The following is a 22,445-nucleotide window of genomic DNA, read 5'->3' on the forward strand; positions in this document are numbered from 1 at the left end:
TGTAAAAATAGTTCCCCAAAATTATTAGCATGGCAAGAAGAATGTCAATTTTGCCTCACATGGTCACACCATGAGAAAAATAAAAGTCCTTTGATCAGTAGTGTAGCTCTTGATATCTACTCAAATGAAAGTGTAAAGTCATGTTGTACCCTTTACACATAATATTGCCTCCTCCTCCCTCCAGCATTCAGCATTTAGAGGGCTTCCGACGGCTCCCTCCACACATAAGATGCTTATAGTATTTGATGGAATTCAAGATAGACACACATGTTGTAAGTTTTGGGTTTTATGTTAATATTACAGTGCAGCATCCAAAGGAAAAGAGCCAAAGAATAAAAGTTTGGAAAAGTTACAACTTTAGTGTAGCGGCCATTTCATTTACACCTTTTTTGCAAACAGCTTACAAATATTATTTTATCATAGTATGTAATAAGGTCAAATGATGTGAGTTTACATATTATATGAAACTGATATTGCTGCTGCCTCTTCATGAAGTGAATCACATAGACAACACGTGAGTGGCATAGGTCATGATGTCTAATGTGATGATATGGTATGCTGATGTCATACCATACAAGTTTACCATATTAAAGCAGTTAAACCTGGGAGGGGGAATTTTATAGTAGACCTATACTGGAAGGTCCAACCAATTTGGATAACATTCCTAGTAAATTGCTATGTTGACATGGTTGAATACATAGGCCTATCCAAGTTGACTTGGTCATACCCTCAAAACATTCTTGAACAGAAGGTTACTCCCTATTTCAGAAAAAGACAGTATTCATTTTCTTGGATTAAAACAATATTATCCTGTTTTGCCAAATAAAACATAGCTAAATCCTAATTCTTTAAACTGGCAATTTTAATCTTTGGAAATAAGGGCCAAAAACAGTTGTTTTTAGGCCATTTTTCATATGCTGTGACCCGGGGCTGTGACACTCAAACCCAAAGCTTTGTACAAAGAATAATTTCAAGTTATGATTTGTGGAAAACACATTTTCTAATCTTTTTCGTTACCAATTATCAAAAATAACATAAAATAATAAAATTTGGATCCTCTTATCTTAGTCTATACTCAGGATTTTTATTTTTTTGTGCCAAGTCTTCAAACTTTGTGAATACAATTAATTGTCAAAAAACATTTAAAATTTAAAATGTTTTTGGGCCATTTCCCCTCAAATTACAAAACTATTACTATTTCACTTTTATTGCCAGTTAGAACTGAGTAAAGGATTAGGATTTAGCTACGTTTCATTTCGCAAAAGAAGATAACATTTTTTTTTAATTCCAAATTTAGTTCTGTATTTTTCTGTAATCAGGAGTAGTTAGTTCTTCTGAGGATAATCCTCAGTAATAATGTGAAATAAAGGGATGTTACTGTTTCATTAAAAAGTAGGCCCTACATGAGAAAATTTCCTGCTTTTCCCCGCTTTCTTCTTAACATTTTGAAACTATATTAGCTGTAGCTATTAGTATATTTAACTAACATGGAAAGACTTATATTTAACTAACATGTGACTAGTAACAAGGAAACCAAAGTTTTGGGTTTTTTTTCCTTGATTTCATGACTTATTAATTTGTCAGTTTCCTTTTAGCTGGATTGAGGTTATTTTGTTATACCAAATATCCAGGACTTTATGTAGGAGTCTATAGATAAAAGTTACGCAACACATTATATAATGTAGGTGGGTGGTTTAATTGTGGGTGCATTTAAGGGGGTACTACACCCCTCGATAAATTTGTGTCTATTTTTGCATTTTTCTCAAAAACTAATAACACAGTGGTAATAAAAGTTATGTATATTATAGGGGCAAGGAATCCAATTATCACGCTGGAATTTCAGTAACTCAAGACAAGCGGTTCGTTATTTATGAGAAGAAATAAGGTACCGCTACGATGTACCTCATTTCCTATCATATTATAATGACCCGCTTGTCTTGAGTCACTGAAATTTCAGTGTAGTAATTGGATTCCTTGCCCCAATAATATACATAACTTTGGTTTTCAGTGTGTTATTATTTTTTGAGGAAAATGCGAAAATAGTCACAAATTTACCACAGGGGTGTAGTACCCCTTAATAGAACAGGAAAATGCACAGATCGGAATGGACCAGCCTTCCAATATAGGCAATGTCTTTGTATTGCAAATACCAAAAGTATTTAGGCTTTTTGATGGTTTGTGGTATCATGTTCACTCAAAAGTTCACCTTCCAAGTATTAAGCTTTCCTTGTTGGCAAGGTTTGTAAGGAAATGTTTTGCAGGAAAACAGCTGAATGGAAACCTGCTAATAACTTAGGTGTAGGAAAACATAACTCAGACCCACCCCAATTTATTAGCAGAAAAATGGCATTATACAAGGTCTATGTAACAACAAAAGAACTCAAATTTCAACCAAAATAAGTTTACAAATTTGGATTTACCATGCCCCGTGGTAAGATAAAGCCCCATTATCTGACTTGGACTCAACAAGTCACGTTAATACCTTAAATTTCTAACGGCAATTTTCTATTATCACACAAAATTGGGTATTCGACCCGTGTTTTTATTTTGAAATTTGGTCCAAGGCCATTCTGGAATCAATCGAAAAATTCCTTGGGATTGTTATTTTAAGGAAACTTTACTTTTGTGGTGTGCCAATCAGAATGCTTAATCAGTGCCAAACTTGCATTTAGATAAGGATATTTTTAATAAGGCTATTTTGATTAAGACAATTCTCTGTAGAATTTGTATTTTCACAAAGTTTTTAGCTTAAATTCACAGTTGCGGAAAAATCTTAGCATTGTATTGTTTATTATTACATGTTAAAAGAAACTTGGCTTTGAGCTACGAAAGTTTAATTGTAGAATTTTAAAAAAAGTAAGTCCAACAAATTATCAGTTAACTTTTGTTATTGAAATTAACATAAGCTTTGCTTGAAAGTAAGTTTATGTAGTTACAAAACTACAAAAGAGAATTTATTCAAAAATATATAGTATTTCAGTTGTTTAAGCTTTCATTTGTTTTTTGGGGTGCCCTCTACGGAGAAGAAGTAAATGTTATCCAAATGAATACGTACATTTCAAGCTATTTCAGCACATCACATCAAAGCTCCCATTGGGCGCCCCAATCCCTTTTTAAAAGAATTTCTATTTTTTGTAACATTTTAGTCTTTATTTTAATAGCCTTTGCATCATATCTGTGTCCTTTGCGGGTGTCCATTGATTTTCCCTTGAGTGATAAACATGAACATTTATCAATAATTATATAGATGTCAAACTTATTATAGAAAATATATTAATGTTAATTCAAGTATTTGAATATTAAAATAAAATATTATGTGTTCACTTACTACTGCTTATGTGTCATATTGGGCTATTCCAGAAAATAAGTGAACACCCCCTGTCAAGAGAACTTTTCATTAAAAAAAGTGTCTGGGTTTCCAAATTTGCTTTTTGATAATGACTGCAATTTCAGTTGCCAGTGTTACTGAAAAATGCTTGGAAATGCAATTATAAATGAATGAAAACTCACAGAATTGTCCAAAATCGGCTCTGAAATTGAAGATTTCCAAGTTTGAACTATATTTTCATCTATATTCTGGAATGACCCATTACATGTTACATGGCAAGTAACATCTAATATACTGCAAGCATTTTAGTCTAATCTGTGAACAGTTTAACTTCACTATGTGCATTGTGCAATGACTTACCTCCTTCTTTTCGTCAGAAGAAAGATTACAAACATAATGCCACTTACAAATGAATCTTTCTATCAAAAATATAAAAAAATGAAAAGTTGCCTCAATGTTTTACACTTGTACACTGGGGCTTCATCTTGAAAAATCCAACTTCTGTGGGGGGGGGGGCAGACCCTCCCACAGTCACCCCCGCGCCTTGATTGTTTTTGAAGCATAAAAAAAACAGAAGGTCACAAGAAATAAGCCTTAGTTTATAGCCTGCTTATAAATAACCAATAATAGTGTAAAATTTGAGCACCAAATTGCTTCATTTTTGTCAGGGAGCCATATCACCCTCTCCTGTGCATTGCACCAAGCGCATCTCACAAGTGCCCCCCCCTTGTGAAATCATTCCATTTCTGATGAAGTCAGGGGGAACAGAGCCCTGACAAGAAATCAAAAAGAAAATCAGGAAGGCAAAGAAAAAAGAAAAGAGAATGGAGAAAACAAGAGGAAGGAAAAAATAAAAGAAACACCCTAAAATTACTCAAGTGTATTTCTGTGTTTTTCATTTTACACCAGTTATGGGCCAGACTTAGTGTAAAATCCCACTTTTTTTTTTTTTTTTTAAAAGATTACCATACACACCTTCCACCAATAAATACTGGGCCAAAATGATGCGCACCAGGAACAAAAATCCCAGGCCCCTCCGACCACTGAAACCAGTAACTGGAGAAATATTTTTATATGCCCCTTCCTGACCATGAAAGCTGGTTACACACACCCTAGATGAAGTTATCAAATCTACTTGATAGATCTGGGCAAACTGCTTCAAGAGGACTCATATATATATAGAAGAAATGAAATTGAGTACTACGATATGTAACCTGACCATAAAGGTTTGTTCCACAGTTTATGTAGGCAAAATCTGTAAAGAATGCTTGAAATATATCTTTTCCTCTCTGCTATTGTATCATACATTACAAAGATATAGTATCTAGCTTAGGATAAAGCCTCTCACTCGCAGTAACAAAGTATCACAATCCTACTGTAGATCCCGCCATTTGCAATCGTTTATACAGTTATTATTCACCGTTTTTTACAAAAGCGGCTGCCAGAGGTCCTAATAAAAACAGTGCATTGAACAGGAGAGCAGCGACAAAGGGCCGATCATGGCCAGGGGGAGCTTTTAGAATGGTGCTAGTGTGCTCTTGTGTTTGCCCGCTGGTGTCCAGCAAGGTGCCACCGCCCTTGACCATAATTAAACCTTTTCTAATCAACTTTCCTTTGTGTTGAATTATATGGACCTATACTCTCTTTTTACGGTCATAAATATGTTTTAATACATTTTTGAATTGATTTGGGAAAAATCAAATTATGTATCTTCAATTTGAGCATTTTGCTTGAGCCTGGTCCCATCAGGACCCAAGTGAAACAGAGTGACTGTTTAACCAAGCAACAAACAGAGCTCATGCTGCATAAGTATTTATGTTCATATAAAATACATGGTATAGCTTATTCACAGTTTTCAGTTAAAAAGGTAAGGCAGACTTACGGGGTAAACTTCATGTGCCTTATAGAATTTGTCAATTTATGGTGAGGCTTCTCTTTTCAAAAATAATTAAATAATTTAACCTGCAAACTATTTGCTATAGTCTGTGGTTGGACATAATTGAATCCATGCAGACATAATCAATGATATTATTAGCCTGAAATAACCAAAAAGTATGAACCTGCAAGGCCTTCACCAATAGGTACAAAAGCAATTAGTATGACTTTATGGTCTGTGGTTTGACATGAATTAAGACCAAATAGACACACATAATGACATAGGCTTGAAAATTCCAACAAAGTACTGTGAGACAAAGGCAACCATGCAGGTGAGAGGCACATAATCCCATTCCTAATATGGTAGTATCAATTATTAAATCAATCAAAATTTAACAAAGGAATTTCTTCTATCGCTAGGAGTCGCGTGCCATTTGTCAAGTTCACTAATCTATTCAGCGGTCTGTTAATTGATTAGTTAGTGGATGGAACAGACAGCGGACGTTACCCCTTATCAATCAGTGCCTATTTCATGCTATACAGCATGTGATGGAGTGCTAAGATGATAGACTAGTCGTAATATCAGGATGTTTAGTGGTGTGGAACCCAAGTCAATTTTAAAACATGGTTCAGGGAGGGTGGACTCAAGTTTTATGGTGTAGGTCTACACAGTGGCATATAGCCAGGACTTTTTCAGAGGGCAGCAAGGCAACTTGCAAGGGGGGAACATTTGACAAAAATGGTCAAAAATGAGCTTAAAAGTACCCAAATAAATCTACCTATGAATGTGCAGCCAGAGATTTTCAAAACATACCCTAAACAGGATTTGCTGTTATGAGTAACAAAAAAACCCACCTAAACACAAATTAAGCGCAGTTTTGCAACAAACAAGCTTATCCCTGAAAGGTACCCCTAGACAAGAATTTATCTGAAAGGTACCACCTTTACAGGTTTTTGATCAAATACACTGGAGAATTTTGTCAAAAACACTGTGCCAAGAAGTGAACAAACAAAATTGTGCCTTAGCAAATATTTTTTAATATTGGAGAGCCAATTTTCATTGGATTTTAAGAGAACTATGGGCCTAAAGGCAAGTTAATAAAGGAATTGAAAGAAATATTAGTAAAAGATGGGCGGGCCTTTTGCTGAATGTACATTCAAAATTGTCAATATTTGGGGGGAAATAAATTTAATTTTGCATTTCTGTGTTTTCTGTGTAGTCCAATTCTGTGGGTTTTTTCATGTTCCGTAAAATGGAAAAGTGCTTGCCACTTTGGTTTTATGTAGGGCTGTACATATGTAAGTAACATACCAGTTTTCAATAATTTTCAATAACAGTTTTTGCCTGGAAGGGTATCAGGAGATTCCTATTTGCACTTGTGCACTCATATCCTTTTGTACCCTCTGAATTCTGATGGAATTATGTGTGCACGTCTATGAAAACAGGTGAAAACAAGAGATTTCTTGTTCAATGAAGGACAAAGTGAAATATATTTTTCTGTATTCAAACATTGTGTCCAAATCACCAAGGATTTAGAGACAATGAAACTCAGTGTTTCAAGGAAACAAAACAAATGTCATTGTGCAAGATTGATCTAACAATATGCTTGAGACCTGCAGCCTTGTAAAGGGCATTTTGTCTGTTTTGCAATTCAATAGTGACCCTCTTGGTGACTTCTTACCTGGTTTCTTTGTCTCAACAAGAAGACATTTCATAATGTGAATGCAAGAAGGTGGTATCTGCATGCATTTTTGTCGAAATTGAGTTTTTGATTGATTCTCAAATCTGGGTAAATGGGCTTGTTTTTATCAAAGTTTGAAGTGAATTGATCCTGGGAAATGATACTTCAGTGTTCAATAAATAGAATAAAATGGCATAATGATCTGCTGCATGTTTGATTTCTTGTGAAATGCAAGAAAGTCATATCTACCAGATAGGACTCTCTTGCTGAAGTAACATATCATCTACCGTAAGCAAAATGGGCAGATACAACTTTCTTGCACTTAACAGGAAATCGGATATATGCAGATACGACCCTGAGATATATTCACTTCCCTTAATTATTTTGTTTTTTAAGATTATCAGTAAATTGTGTAATGTGTATAAAAATTAGCAATTTCATCTTGGTTGGTGTTTTCTTTTCAATTTCTGCCAGTCAAAAACACTGTTTGAAACACAATCCCAGGGGGGCCACTGGTCATTGACCAGGGGGTATCATGCGTGGCCAAAGATTAAAGTAAAAAGCGTCTTTTTTCATGATCAGGCACTGTACTTAAGTATCGTGAATAGGGTATCTAAAACAAGGAAATTTGAGAAAAAGGGTATACCTTGTACAATAAATCAGTGTTTAGGGTCCTTTGCAAAAATGTAGTATGTGATAAAGGTTAAAAATTATTTTTTCCAGTTATCATGAAGGGTTTTAGAGTCAAAATATGACTGATTTACTTGTTTCTAATGGGGGCAAAAATAAATGTCAATACTTATTTAGGGTATGAAATTGCACATGTCATTCTTGTTTAGGGGTGCATTTTCAGACCTCGTAAATACTTGTTTAGGGTGCTATTTGAAACTTCGTGGCCACGCATGATACCCCCTTGTCAATGACCAGTGCCCCGGGAACACAATGCCTCCTCCAGCAAAATGATGAAAATGCAGATATGACCTTCTTGCATTCACATGACGAGTTTTACTGGCTAACTTTGTTCATAACTTAAACTTCCATAACAGCACAATAACTTAAAACTTCTGAGAGCAGCACAATGGTGTTTATTTATTTTTATTTTTTTTTAAAGGTGCTTATTTATCTTTAAGTAAAAAATAATGTTTGCAAGGATACAAATGATTAACAACAGGGCAATTAGTTGCATTGTGGTATGTATTGTCTTTATTTATATAAAAATACATATCATATACATAAACATTTGTACAAGTAATAAATTAATGGTTCACATTATCACATAATATATTTCATGATTTATTAGTATTTTGGACAATGACATTGAGTTACACAGTGATATCTGTAGAATTATAATGTATAGATATCAATTACCAATATTTTCATATTAAACTTATATCCACAAAGACAGCATTTACATAGTAATGATTTTTTTTTTTTAATTGGTATCTTAGAATAACATTTTTTCCCCAAATAGCTAGGGTCTATGGTACAATTTGATCCATTTACCAGGCCAGTGGTCTTTTAACAAGTTTTTGCTTCTATAGTATTCAGCAAGGTCCTTCAGCAGTGTCCGACTGCTCTTCCTGATTATTGCATAAAAAGAATTAAGAGACGCATTGCTACGCAGCTTGATCAGCGAATGAGGTTCCGATGTGATGATGACGTGATTCAATTAGACAATCAGACCCCACTTCTGTGTTTACACTATAAACAGCACCAAATCGGCAAACTGCTAAAGAACCTTGCTGAAAACTATAGTATTAAAACCGCTTGGGCAATTTATTACTTGAATCGGATACCTTGGGTTCAAAACACGATAGGAGCAAATCTGAACACTCCTTTAACGACTATGCAAAAAAATCACACCAATAAGTCCATGAGTCATTAACCTCATTCATTAACATCACAAAAGGATGTTTAATTGTATTTTTGAAAGCTTTAATAAATTAATGGCAAAACAATATGCACACAAATTGTGTCCACTTCAAAACATTATGTTTTGAAGCGATGTGCATTAATAAATACCAAAGGCCATCTGTTATTGGTTCATTTGCCTCATGAATATTAATGAGTTATAAATATTTATGAATAGGTCAATTTATTACTTCTAGCACACTGAAGTAGCAGACTATTCTATTAAAATACTACTACATTTTACATACATTTGATCTTTACTAATTTGTGGGAAAAGTTGGTGGCACTCGGTGGTCACAAACTTTTAAGCTTAACATTACTGGTGAAGAAATAATGTGTTGGCAGGTGCCCTGTGTAGCACACACAACTTGAGTTAGCATTACTATAGGGCCTTTTAAACACACTATATCCAAGAACCGCTAAAACCCACTAACCGCTCCACCCGATCTTCTGGGAAATTAGCAGTCACTGGTTTAGCAGTTCTCTATGGATATAGCCAAGTTTTATGATATAGCGTGGTTTTGGATCACCACAGTCAAAAGGCCCTATACTAGTAGGGCTAACTTGAGTCTGGTTGCCCTAGTCTAACCCATCTTTGGTGTTGCCTTCAGGAAAGTCTTGTTCTCTTGTTAAATTCTTTGGTACTAATTATTGATCTACAGAGATATTCTACCCTCAACAGAAACCTATCAAAACACATGTTCAAAAATGAATAGAATCTATTACATGATCTGGAAAGCTATAGGATTTGAAAAGTGCCCATCATTTTCCGCAAAACCCTGAAAGCATAAACCAGACCTGCATCTTCTGGGCATTCAGTCAATTCAAATCGCTATTGGTTTAGCCTTGATTTATTATTCTGGTCTTGTTTTGAGTTCACAGAACTCATTCAAGCATTACAGAATTTGTCATCTGTCAAAGGTACTAATATTGCCTGTCCCAGGAGCAAACAGCCCGTCCAAAATGACAGGCAGACAGGTGGCTAGCTAACACACTGGTGTCACACAATGCTCCCCTACCAATTTTTTTGTCATCTCTAATGACCTAAAGTTTCTTCACTTTACGCCTTGTAATAGATTTTATTCATTTATGAAGTGGCATAAATCTAAATATTTGTAATTCGTTGACTGTTTACTTGCCCCTTTTCCCTACAGGCCTCCAGCCATAAGAGATAGGTATAAATTGTTTTTTTGTGTATTTTTTTTTCTTCAAACAAACTAATCTAAGAATAAACTCTTGAAAGGAATCGTAAATGATTTTTTGTTTCATACAGAGTTATCGCCTTTTCATAAAAGAAAGTGTCAAACATAATATTGTGTCATAGAGTATCATGCCAAAAGCTTAAAGAAGTGCATCCAACATCTGATTGATCTCACAAGCTGCATCATTAATTAATCACGAACATATTAGTTTATAAACATGATAAATGCAATGTTGCAGCATGTAAAAGTGGCAGGCTGACAGCCATTTATAATGTGAGCCAGTCATTTTGTTCTGACAGAGGCATACATGTATTATCCTTATCAAATATCTTACAAGAATGTATAATGCTACATGACACTGTGAGATGTTTGACTTGATTGCCTACTATTCCACAAAGGAAAATTTTTAAACCTCTAACATCCAAATAACATTTCATTGAGCTGCATAGATTCGGTAACATGAGGTTTGTAATAAAAGTTAACATATGCACCATATATTGTCAAGGGGGGAAAACCCACAAAAAATGGCACAAACATTTCCCCACTACAAAGTACTAAATAATAATATTACATATGATGAATGTATTATATGTGAATTAAATCAAATTCTTTCTTGTTTTTAACATCTTGTCCAAGTAATGAGGAAATGTACAAGTTTACAAAAGGCCCAAAGTATTACTTTAATTCTAACATAGATTTAAATAAAACATTTACAGCCATGTTGTTAATTTTAAGACATAAACAAAAAACATAGAATAAGAACATATCCCAACATGATACAACAATGGTTAACTGTGAATACACATCTGGGCGGAATATCAACTTGAGTTCTGAATTCGCAAAGACTTCATAAGCATTCTGACCACGGTACCCCGGGGTGTTACTCCCATTGTGGCCTGTACACCATCCGCGATAATCAACTTTTGAAGAGCACCCTAAACAAGAATTTAACCATTGGCTAAAACGATGACCCTAAACAGGTAACACGCGCCTGTTAGCTCCTGTTTTCACACCCAACACAGATTTTATTCCTTGCATCCAATTTCATATCCTAAATTTCATTTCTGCGTATTAGCAATTGCAATTTTGCTACCTCTTTTCTCACTTTTTCATGTTTTGACACCCTAAACACGATACTTGCAGCAGTATCGTGCCTATCCACCTGAAAAACTACCCTTTTACGCGTTTATATTATCACGGATGGTGTACAGGCCACAATTGAGTGACCCCGGCACGGTACTCACATTTAGTGCCTCAGAGAATCTGAAAGTGCATCCATATTTATACCAATTTTTAAAAGTGGGTTTGGAGTATGGCAGGCCTCAAAAATAGGCTTGGATACTTTTAAAGGATGAGATGTCTTTCTGAAATCAGTCATCAATATAGATCCTAGAGGATAACAAATGATCTCCAAGTGCAAGATTTCTGGATAATTATAGATGAGTGGCTTTGTTATGAGTCAATGACTCCTGGATATAAACTTGCTTGGCACAACTCATAATCTGGTGAAAGGTCCCAGTATACATGTCCTGTGTGGTGATGTTTCTTGCATATTGCTTCATATAGTTGACATGTTCCTTTCCAAGGGTCCCATTGACATACACTGTGTTGTTCTGTGTCTTTACTATGCCATGTTGTTGTTTCCAATGGAACTGATATAAGTTCTACTTGTTCATTGCTACATGATGCATCAATACCGCATGTGACGATCTGCATAAGAAAAATATCAAAATTATTTTAGCAAAACATTACAAATTTTCATACTGAATTTAAAGTAGAATATAATTATTTACAATTTCAGCTGTATAAAAAGATTTCCTTAGGTTTGGCTGAGGTTAAACAATGCACTGTTTAAAAATATCTCTGAAGTTTGTTGTATATTCCACTTTGTGAGAGGTGCAGCTTTGGGTGAAGGCATTCATGTATACTTCATCAAAATATCGCTGAGTATCGCGAAGAATTGTTGCCCGCCCTGTGCTTTTTTTATAGAAACTTCACTGGCCTACCTCCCCCCAAGTCCCAAAGTGGAATATACATCGGACTTGAGACATTGAAATTGTGTGTACATTGATACAGCTACTATAGTTTGTTTGGCTTATAATTGGCACAAGACTCATAACATTGTGTATTGCTATGGATGCATTTGGGCACAGCACTTATATGAATTACACAATAATTTTAGACAATTATAAGCAGAACTAAAAATTGTAGAAAGTACTCAGATCTTGAATACTGTGTATAACATTAAAGTAACTTCGAAAAGTTGTTCAAAACTTGAGAAATTATGAGAAAATATAATTATGTTAAATCTGTATAATTTGTTTTTCATATAACCTGACTCATTTGATGTTCTCTCACCTTAACATGACAGTTATTTTTGTATGCATGCCTTAGACCTTCCACCTGTTTGGGTGTGACTTCAGACCATTTGTGATGGTAGTTGCACAGGTTAAAGCTGTGTTTGCCCAACATTTTGTCAAAAGAACCTGAAAAGAAGAGAAAAAAGCAGAAAATTAGCCACATATATTTATGTAAACATATTTTTTTTTTTTTTTTCTTTGTCTTTTTTTGTAATACCTGTACATTGGTTTTCAGTCAAGAAGAACCACGAGTTTGAGCACAGATCCTAGTTCTTTCTAGGGTCTGTGCTTTGAGAATTCTGGTGATTTACTACATTTTTTGCTTTGTCACAAATTTGTGTAAATATTTTATGTTTAAGTACAAGCGACTAAGTGCTGTGGTATCATGGGGTGCCTGTGATGTAATGTAATGTAATGTAATGTAATGTAATGTAATGTAATGTAATGTAATGCATTATTATTGTCTTGTTAAGTAACAAAATATCATTATTTTCGTATGTGGACAGAATATTTCCATCTTTAGTTTATCATTTTATTTGCTTGTCAAAGAATTGAAAAATAGGGAGGGAGAGAGAGAGAAGGGGCGACTTACCCATAAATAGAAACTGCATGCCCTTGTCCAAATGTCCAATGCCACAGAGTATTTCTTGGTAGGGTGTGTATAGGTACATGACTTGATTGCGATGAATATCATCTCCTTTGTATACCTGACTCACTATCACCTTGTATGCTCTCTCTGCACTGTGGATCACATCAGAAGACAAAGAAACAGCACCATTTCTAACAATGTGATCTGCACTGGGCCAAACAACATGCGAGTCTATAACGGTAGCTCGTATAGCTGTAGAGAAGAAAAAGAAGAACAGAAAATATCGTATTTAGTGATTCAGCAGTACTTAATTTACTTGTTGTATGGCCTATGTTTGAAGAGGCCATCCTAGCTTGAATGGACAACTTAACATGGTTAATTTGTCATTTTTTAATACAGAATGTACATTTAATCACCAGTATGCGATGAGAACTACCTGCCGATTGGCCAAAATGAACATTGCATCCAATTTTGAACCAATCAAGGAGGGTATTTAATAAGATCATCTGCAAATTCAAGTTTGACCATAAATAGTATAAAATAAAGCCTAGTCATAATAAGCAATTGAAATTAGCATTTCAAGTTATCAACCAATCAGAAATGCTGTTAGGTGACCAGTAGTGTCCAGGGGGTTAAATAGAGATGAAAATGAATAATACATGAGTATCAACCCTTGGAATTCTCTCTTTAAGACGTTTAAGATTTCAAATGAAATTGAATACAAAGTGTTGTGGCAAATTGAAAGACAGGGATAAAAGTCTGCCATAAACTGATCAGAAATATAATGTAAAGTTGATCAAGATGTACAAAGTTCAGAAGTCCATTATCGCTTCTGAAAACAAACATGGAATGCAGTCATCCATAGCCACGTGAAATAGTTTTGTTTGTTAACACATGGTTATCCAACACTCCATCAGCACATAGTATAGAGTCTAACATCTGCAATGGATTCCATTTGAACCTAGCACTATGGCATATGTCTAAGAGATGGGTGTCAGTGCAAGTATCAAACACTCCTTGACATATCAAGCTTCATATCCTAGCTGATAGAGAAATTGTGTCATGAACAAATGTTAGAATTAGAATTCTATATTTTCACCATTTATCTTGCTTATCGCCCCCTTTCATAAAGACAGATTTCTATTTTTTTAATGTGAAAAGAGTAAATAATGGTATAATAAATCTCTGATTTCAGCTTCTTTGATGATTTGTTATAGGTTGTACTGTCTGTGACCTCAATTCATTTAGTTATTATAGACCCTATCAAATAAACCAACCAGAACAGCAAAAATGGCAGCCTGTTGGTGGACAGTCGTAAGATAACAGGGACAGGTCTCTAGTTTGATTCCACAACCATTCATACCTATCACCTGTTTTATTGTAGTATCATGTGAATTGCCCTGTGGAGGCCTCCTGGTGGACAGAATTTTAGTAAATGAGGATGAGTGGCATCAAATTCAATAGGATCTATTACACATTAGGCCTACACTTTGGCACATCTCCACATTTTATAAGAATTCCCAGGGCAGTTTTGTCAGATGAGTAAAATTAAAAGAACAAAAATTCCAAATAGGTCAACAACAAAATTTGAAAGCCTAGCATGAATAAGGCCTTTTGTTTGAGCCAGAATCATTTGTAGTGTTGCAAGATTTCCACTCAACTTTTGAACTGATATTACATGACTAAAAATATTATTATTCATTTATTAGTCAATCCAAACTTAACTGTATTGGTCATAATGTCCAGTCTTGGTTATTTCTATCGACTCAACTCTCATTCTTTGTGAGGTTGACATTTAGGTCTTCAGTCTACATACTGCCCTTCATGTCTTCCCAGTCAGAGGTCTACTACTACAGATTTGTTGGCCATACGAAAAGGTCAATTCATGTTGACCACCAGTCCCGTATATGGTCGACTTCTGACATACAGGCGGACACGCTCTAAGGAAGGTGCTTGCTCAATTAACTATCAGCTGTATATGTTGTGTATGTCATCATATAAATTGAATTTTGGTGAAATTTGATGGAACGTACTGAGACAAAGAAGATGAGGAGAAGCCTAAAGGCAGTTGTAAGGTCATTTACATTGGAACTTGGCTATAAGCCATCTGGGCATAATGTTGCATTCAAAATGTGCAAAAGGCACAATTAAACATAAAATAGTTAGTTATTTAGTGATGATAAATTGTACAATATTTTATGCATTCAAAATTTGGATACATTGTACAACCTGTACCATAATCTAAATTCCTACAGAACCACACCACCAAACAGATTTTATTATGTCAAACAACAATGGTGACAGAAGGTAAACAGAACACAACAGATGGCCAATTTGTTCAAATCAAATCCTCTCAGAATAAATGCTATTGTACCCAATTGTCAGAGTTATTGTATCAACAGAAAAGGCCACAAGCACCAAATCCTACATCCCAACCCAAAACAATCTGTAACAAAAGACAGTTAGCCAAAATATAAGCTTTACTGGAAGGTCTAGTTTATACATAAATGACAAAGAGTGGGGGTTTAGCCCTTTGGTGATCATTCTATTATGCAAATGTTATTTCTCCTAGTAATCTTGTTGAGTGGCAGGAAAGAAGTGATCAATATTGATTGATTGATCAGTCACTAATGAGCAATTGATCAGTATTGATTGACTGATGGATATGGAAGGAAGAGAGTCATTGTGGATGGTCAACAAAGGAAGGAAGCAGTAATCAATTTAAGATAAGAATCATTTATTCTAACAAAGACCAAAAGATACAAAAAGACAAACTTAACAGATGTCCTGAAGTTTCAGAAGTTCAGATAATAACATTCAAATCAATGATATTTAAAAGTATGTATGTTAGAATACAAGAATCTGCGGCAAGTAGAAATATTGTATTGAGGTAATTAAGAAAACTTTAGCACCACTCCCTACGGTAAAAATAACAGTAGTCAGATAGCTTAGCATGACTAGCCATAGGGAGTGATATTATTTGTATGTATTAATAATCAAAATGATTTGGCTGGAATATTGAAAATAATCAGAAGAAAGATGGAAGGCCTGCTGGAAGCTGGCAGACCAGCTTGACCTGATCAAAAGTGAAATAGTATTGTACTTAGGGGTTCCTAGTCACCTGTCTGGGGTATTGGAATAAATTGGTTTAGAAATAATAAAGAGAAATGCTACTCCCAATGAGTTAGATGAAATCTGTATTAATCAAAACCAGACATTTTAGCAGGATACTTACTAGTAAAATAAACAGCATATTAATTAAGCCTATGTGTCAAGTTGAAGTTTGTCAAAATTAACACAAAACATCTGTATTGTATATATTACTTTAGAAATGAAAATTTGTGAATTTAATTGGCTGTCTCTGTCAGATAAAATCGAATGCACAAAGCCATTTACACTTGACCCAAATTAGCCAAATCTATAAAACCAAAGATACTAAAAAAATTATTTTTAGGATCTTTGATAAAACTCAAACACTGTAACAAGAAGAAAAAAACAACATGCACATGATATGCCCCAGTTGTCAAATAAGTTTGAGAAGAAAAAAAAAGATAATTTAAAACCTTGGCACCAAATCAAACTTGGTTAAAAAATCATCAAAGTGGAACATTCAGGTACTAATAATAGATAAGAATTCATGTTGCCATTTCCCTACCTGTAGCGTTATTATTTTAAAGCTTGCACTACAAAAGCTCAAATTTGTTGCAGTGGGGTCGAAAAACATACATTTATTTTTAAATGAGAGTATTAAGTTTTAACCAATCTATAGTTGCACCAATCATTAAAATATTGTTTTGTTAGGCCTATTTTATGGTTAACCCAACAATGGAACCATCTGCAGGGTTTGATGGCAAACTCCAATGACTCGTGGCTCATAACAATAGCCACGCTTAGCCACTGTTGTATCAACACCAGACTTACAAAAATCCAGGGTGCCTTACCTATGCTCTGCACTGGCCCAAAACCAGATAAGAACATATTAAAAAGCTATAATAAACACTGATAGCTATGTCCTATTGTCCAAAGTGCAATCTGATAATAAAAGTTACATATTTACAACTACTCATCATGAAACACCTGCAATTTAACAAGCTATTCCCGTAATCCTCAACCTCAATTATATATATATTATAAAAAAAGAGAAAAAAACCCACACGTATACATGTAGATACCACAAAATGATATTCTTCCACGCCATCACCTGTGTATGTACAGTTTTATGATGCACACACATTGGACACTTTTAGTAACGCCCGGCAGCACTCTAAATTATTTTTCTTTGTCATAATTAGTTGCAATCATGACTGACTTGGCAAGTGAACCCTAAACACAATATATGTGCAGTGTGTATAAATAAAGGGGAGTGATTTTGGATTTGGAGTGGGCCTGGCTGGAAGGGTTCTAAAATATGTTTTCCTTTCCATTATTTCCTAACGTTTCCTTTGTTGTAATTTGTTTCAATTTGTGGAACCTATAAGTGAGGAGGAAATTCAGGATAACTGTCAATCTTTCATATGTTGACAACTTCACAATTTGATGGTATACTTGGTGACACCTTATATTCCATTACAAAATTTGTGATTTGAATATTTTGTTCATTCTTCATATGTTAATATCCGGGGTTAATAATATTAGTTGAGATATTAATGCACAAACAAAATTGAACGATGCATGCAATTTGAGTTCTTTTACCATTATCATGAGGGGGGAGGTACTCAAGTTTGGTTTTGGTATGGGTGTGCTGCTGAGAATTTGAAAGTGGACCCCATCAATACATGTATACCAATTTTTCAAGCAATTTGGACCCATCGATATATATATATACCAAAAGTCACAATTTTCAGCCAAATAACTCAAATTGTCTTAATTTTTACAAATTTTCCCAACATTTTTAAGCTAGATTGAGACAAAATTGGGATATTTTCCAACAAAATTGAGAAAAATTTTGAAAAAAGGACCCATCCATATACCAAAATTGGCTTAAATTGTACAAAAAGGCCAAAAATGCTAGCCATGTTTGCGGCACGTCCCCGTATGGTCCTGTGGGCTGTGTTATACATTAAAGATGTCTGTAATTAGAGTGTCAAATTAAAAGTGCATTACTTCGCTTTCTTCAGTCTGCTAACCCCCCTCAACACGTTTAACTGTTGCACAGATTATACCAAGGCAATGCCAAGAATGTTAACATGCTACCAAGAGCCTGACGGATCTTGTAACTGATTACTTGTATGACAACTAATACATGATGAAGTTTTAAGGCTGCAGGCCAATCTTAACCTAGGACACTTATTACAATTTTTGGAACTTTATCCTGGAGAAGTAGATGTGTAGCTATTCAGGGTTCATTTCTATTCAAGGCATGCCTTAAGTGTGGTGTTGATTTGGGAATTGCTTTATGAATTCACAGAAAAGAAACAAATGAATTGTGAATAGTGGCAGCGTGAGACGATGGATGTGAAATTACTCAGACTGGAACAGAATGGGAATAAAGAACAACAGGGAAGTCATGAACAAATGAATGATTTAGGCGGCTTGGGTTGCAAAGTACAATCATGCATGCCGTCTGTATATAGGGGATATATGAGGCAGGCATAGAGAGCCACTATGGCTAGTTCAAATCGTACATATCTTTGTACTTTATATTTCTGTAAGCTTCAGTGCTTTAAAACAAGAGTTCTAGGTAGGCCCCTATGTAATTAGATTAGGCCAAGTAAAAAATAAAACATGTTTCACGTCCGGTTTTCAAAAAAAGGAGGAAGAGGGGCTTTTTATTTTCTATTTTTTATCGCAAAATTGGTGTAAATACCCATACTTAGAGCCGTTTTAGCGTACAATCTGTACATACAATAATGCCTGGAAAAAGGAGGAGGCCCTTTTTTATTTGTTGTTCTGAGAGTTACACCCCCTCTAATGATCACAAAACATTCCTAAAATGTTTCTTGTATCTTAACAAGGCTATAGAAAGCATCCCAACTTCCTAGACATATTTTTGAAAAGTTATAACTGAATTTTAAAAATAAAAATTTATTTGAGAAAACCTCAAAAAAGGAAGCGGGAGGGGACGTGAAACATGTTTATTTTTTTATTTGGCCTTACTTGGTTAATATATAAAATGGGTGGTAAATTTCAATTACCCCTGGAATAAAGTATGTTTTTCTGAAATGTAATTGAAAAAAAAAGCCTCTTCCATACAATCATCTGTTTTCTGTATGTATGTAGTGAACATGTGAATACCAAGATTGCCGAGGTACAGGAATTGTGTTTCTTTTTCAGTTTCAGGCTTGATAAGAAAAGTAGCCTTTTGTTTCTCTGTGATAAACCCTTGCAAATCTGAATGTGACGTACCAAACAAACCAACCACACCCTTTTTGAAGGAGTGAACATGATTTTGAACAAAGTCAAGTTGAAAACCCAATATGGGAACCAACCATGTGTGTTGTTGTAGTAAATATCATATTTACACATTCATAACTAAACTTATCACATATCAAACATTGAAGGGAAAAAAGAAAGTCTCCTATCAATCATGAAAATTGGTTAATTCTAAAGTATCTCAATTTCAACTAATTGCAGACTTTTTCATATTAAATGAAATTCTTGAAACTACTGACATGATGTGACATTAAATAGTCTTTATCACTAATAATATAAAGATACAACGAAACTGAACTTACCATAGTCGGACTCACAGTAGTGCTGTTGTGGGTGCTTAGGAAGGCATGTACAACTTTGGGCTATCTTCAGTAGACAGGTCCATATTAAGACACAGCCTGTAAATGTACTCCATTTACTGCACCAAGTCAACTCCATGGCGGATTGTCTACAGTAACACAAATACACACACACGAGTTTTAAACTATTATTCCAAGTTGGTCAAGTTGTAGTGCCAGCAACTGGTATGTAATCAAGGTCCTATTGGTACAGTCCTTGGTTCATATTTGCTGAAAACTTAATCAAGTGAGTGAGTTGATAGTAGTCGCGTGCCAGCCACGCTATATTTATACCACTCCTCCAATTAGCCAATGGGCTTTATGTGCATTGCAATCTCTTTAACAATACACACAGTTTCCACTCAATAGGATATATTGATTAATGAAGGTGTGTAGTGAAGTGTGTCAGAGGCTGTCCTAGTTTTGATAGCTAGCCCTCTTCGCCACCTGCCCTTTGGGTTCTGCACCTGTCAGGGTTGTGTATTGTTTACTTCATTGACAAATTCAACTGAGGTGTATTAAAAGAATCACTACCTTGCTTATTAGCATAATCAATTAGGGGTGTGGCTTAAGTGCAGTGTTTGGCTTTAACTTAAGTCATGGTCGGTGCACAGCTAATGGCGTCAGTAATAGGGGGTCATTTGCATAGATATTAAACTTGTGGTTTGAGCTAAAAACTATTTTTTAAATAAAACATTGAAATTGTGACCAAAAAATCTGAGGAACAAAGACGTGGAAATTTGGCACCCTGTGGCGTGATTCAATTTACAAATTGCATGGATTAGGAGAGGCTGAATTCAGATACATGTACTCGAAGATTTATGATAATTAGGGTGAAATTGAAACAAATTTTAATGATTTTATTAAAATTGAGCAATTTGAGCATAACATGATGTAGCTATTGTGAACTTGAAATTTGTAGTGAATTATGACTTAGTGGAACATGTGCTTTATATAAAAAAATGGATAAGTTTTAAATATTTTAACTCCGATGGTGATGGATTCCCCCCACACCAAAATGTGCTACCTGTAATAATAAAAATTGCAATGTGATTACAAATGTACCAGCTCCACAATTATGAACATCATAAAACTTTTGTCTTTTTGTTATCAAACAAAGATGTTCAGCCATCGTAATTTATGATAATAATTTCATGATTTTGTATGACTCATAGTTTTCTGTAAATTAGAATACAGATTAAAACAATATTATCCCATTTTGCTGGATGAAACATAGCTAAATCATTATCCTTTTATAGTTAGTTCTATCTGGCAATGGAAACCAAGGGCGGATCCAGGACTGCTTCCCCCCGGGGTGCTCTAAAAAAATCTGAAATGTAAAAAATGTCTTGCTGAAAGCGGCATCGCGTCGGCCTTACTTGACGCAGGGGGTGTCTGAGGGGATGTGCCCCCTCAGAAGTAAAACACTTTTGCAAAATGAAGATCCTACTTGAAGCGATTTGGTGGACCATTTTGTCACTATTAGTGTGTAAAATTTTAGTTTGAAAAAGCCAAATTTGTGAAATGACGGGCATGAAGCCTTTTCGTGGACAAGTTTTCCTGTAATTGTTGTAGGCCTGAAAATTGTTTTAAACATAAATTGGCAAATGTTGAAAGCAGAAGCTATTATGGCTACTTTGTTTATGCACTACGCAGAGGGGGGAGTCTGAGGGGGGATGTGCCCCCGTCAGAAGTAAGAAACTTTTGCAAAATGAAGACCTAATTGAAGCGATTTGGTGGACCATTTTGTCACTATTAGTGTGTAAAATTTTAGTTTGAAAAAGCCGAAAATTTATGAAATGACGGGGCATGAAGCCTTTTCGTGGACAAGTTTCCCTGTAGTTGTTGTAGATAAATTGTTTTAATCATAAATGGGCAAATGTTGAAAGCAGAAGCTATTATGGCTACTTTGTTTATGCACTACATGAGGGGGTGTCTGAGGGGATGTGCCCCCTGAGAAGTAAGAAACTTTTACAAAATTAAACCTAATTGAAGCGATTTGGTGGACAATTTTATCACTATTAGTGTGTAAAATTTTAGTTTGAAAAGAACAAAAATTTGTGAAATGACGGCCCGTCCATGAAGCCTTTCATGAAGCCTTGGACAAGTTTTCCCTATTATTGTCGTCTACATAGAATGGAAACGTAGTCTCTTTTGCTCTCAAGAGTGTCCACTGACTCGTACTACAGGAAAATCCCTATGTCGATTTCAGTCGGAAGGCAGTGACTTTGGTGACAAAATGTAGGCCTAATAGCCCCGGAATATCGGCGGGCCCGCAGTAATTTTCACAAGCTTTTGGTACGAGGATCCGCCTTCAATCAAGCAATGCCTAAAATAATTGCAGGCCTATATTATAGGACCTATCCGATCGCCCGACTGTGCGGACGGTCTTTAGGCATGGACCTATACTCATACGTGCAATTACTTTTAACTTTTCTCTCCTCCTTTTCGCCTTTTCTCTTCTCTTTTCTCCTTTTTTCCCCTTTCTTTTCTTCTCTCATTTCCTCTTTTGTGGGAGAAGGGCCCGCTCCCCCTAAACCGCGCCTGCTGTAAAGTTAGGGGTCTAGGGTGTTGGAAGGGCAGCGTCCCCTGCCTAGGGAAATTTGGCATTTCTGAACTCAATTCAGCGATTTGGTGCATACTTTTCCTTCCTTTCTTTCTTTCTCTCTTTCTTCCTTTTTAAAATTTTTTTCGATTCATACCCCGGGTGCTGCAGCCACCAAAGCACCCCCTGGATCCAGCTTGATGGAAACCAAATTTTAATATTTGGACAAATTTGAGAAGCATG

General features: G+C 35.3%; 2 protein-coding genes across 2 annotated transcripts in view; one reads left to right on the plus strand and one right to left on the minus strand.

Moving 5' to 3' along the window:
• LOC140148198 (synapsin-like) overlaps positions 1 to 22,445 on the plus strand; it is a 503,295-nt gene that overhangs the window by 123,491 nt on the left and 357,359 nt on the right. The window lies entirely within an intron of this gene.
• LOC140148196 (metalloproteinase inhibitor 3-like) lies at positions 11,281 to 20,141 on the minus strand. The gene is made up of 4 exons (XM_072170057.1): positions 19,622 to 20,141; positions 12,951 to 13,199; positions 12,357 to 12,484; positions 11,281 to 11,708 (listed from the first exon to the last, which is right to left on the minus strand). Exons 1-4 carry the CDS (start codon positions 19,755 to 19,757, stop codon positions 11,451 to 11,453), a joined length of 771 nt encoding a protein of 256 aa, XP_072026158.1. The 5' UTR covers positions 19,758 to 20,141; the 3' UTR covers positions 11,281 to 11,450.

This window comes from Amphiura filiformis, chromosome 3, assembly GCF_039555335.1.
Source record: "Amphiura filiformis chromosome 3, Afil_fr2py, whole genome shotgun sequence".
Classification (NCBI taxonomy): Eukaryota; Metazoa; Echinodermata; class Ophiuroidea; order Amphilepidida; family Amphiuridae; genus Amphiura; species Amphiura filiformis.

Coding starts and splice junctions, on each gene's coding strand:
- LOC140148196 (XM_072170057.1), bottom strand. CDS start 19,757: ATGGAGTTGACTTGGTGCAGTAAATGGAGTACATTTACAGGCTGTGTC. Junction 12,485..12,950: donor CATGCAGTTTCTATTTATGG/GTAAGTCGCCCC, acceptor TCTTCTTTTCAG/GTTCTTTTGACAAAATGTTG. Junction 11,709..12,356: donor AAAATAACTGTCATGTTAAG/GTGAGAGAACAT, acceptor TTTCTTATGCAG/ATCGTCACATGCGGTATTGA.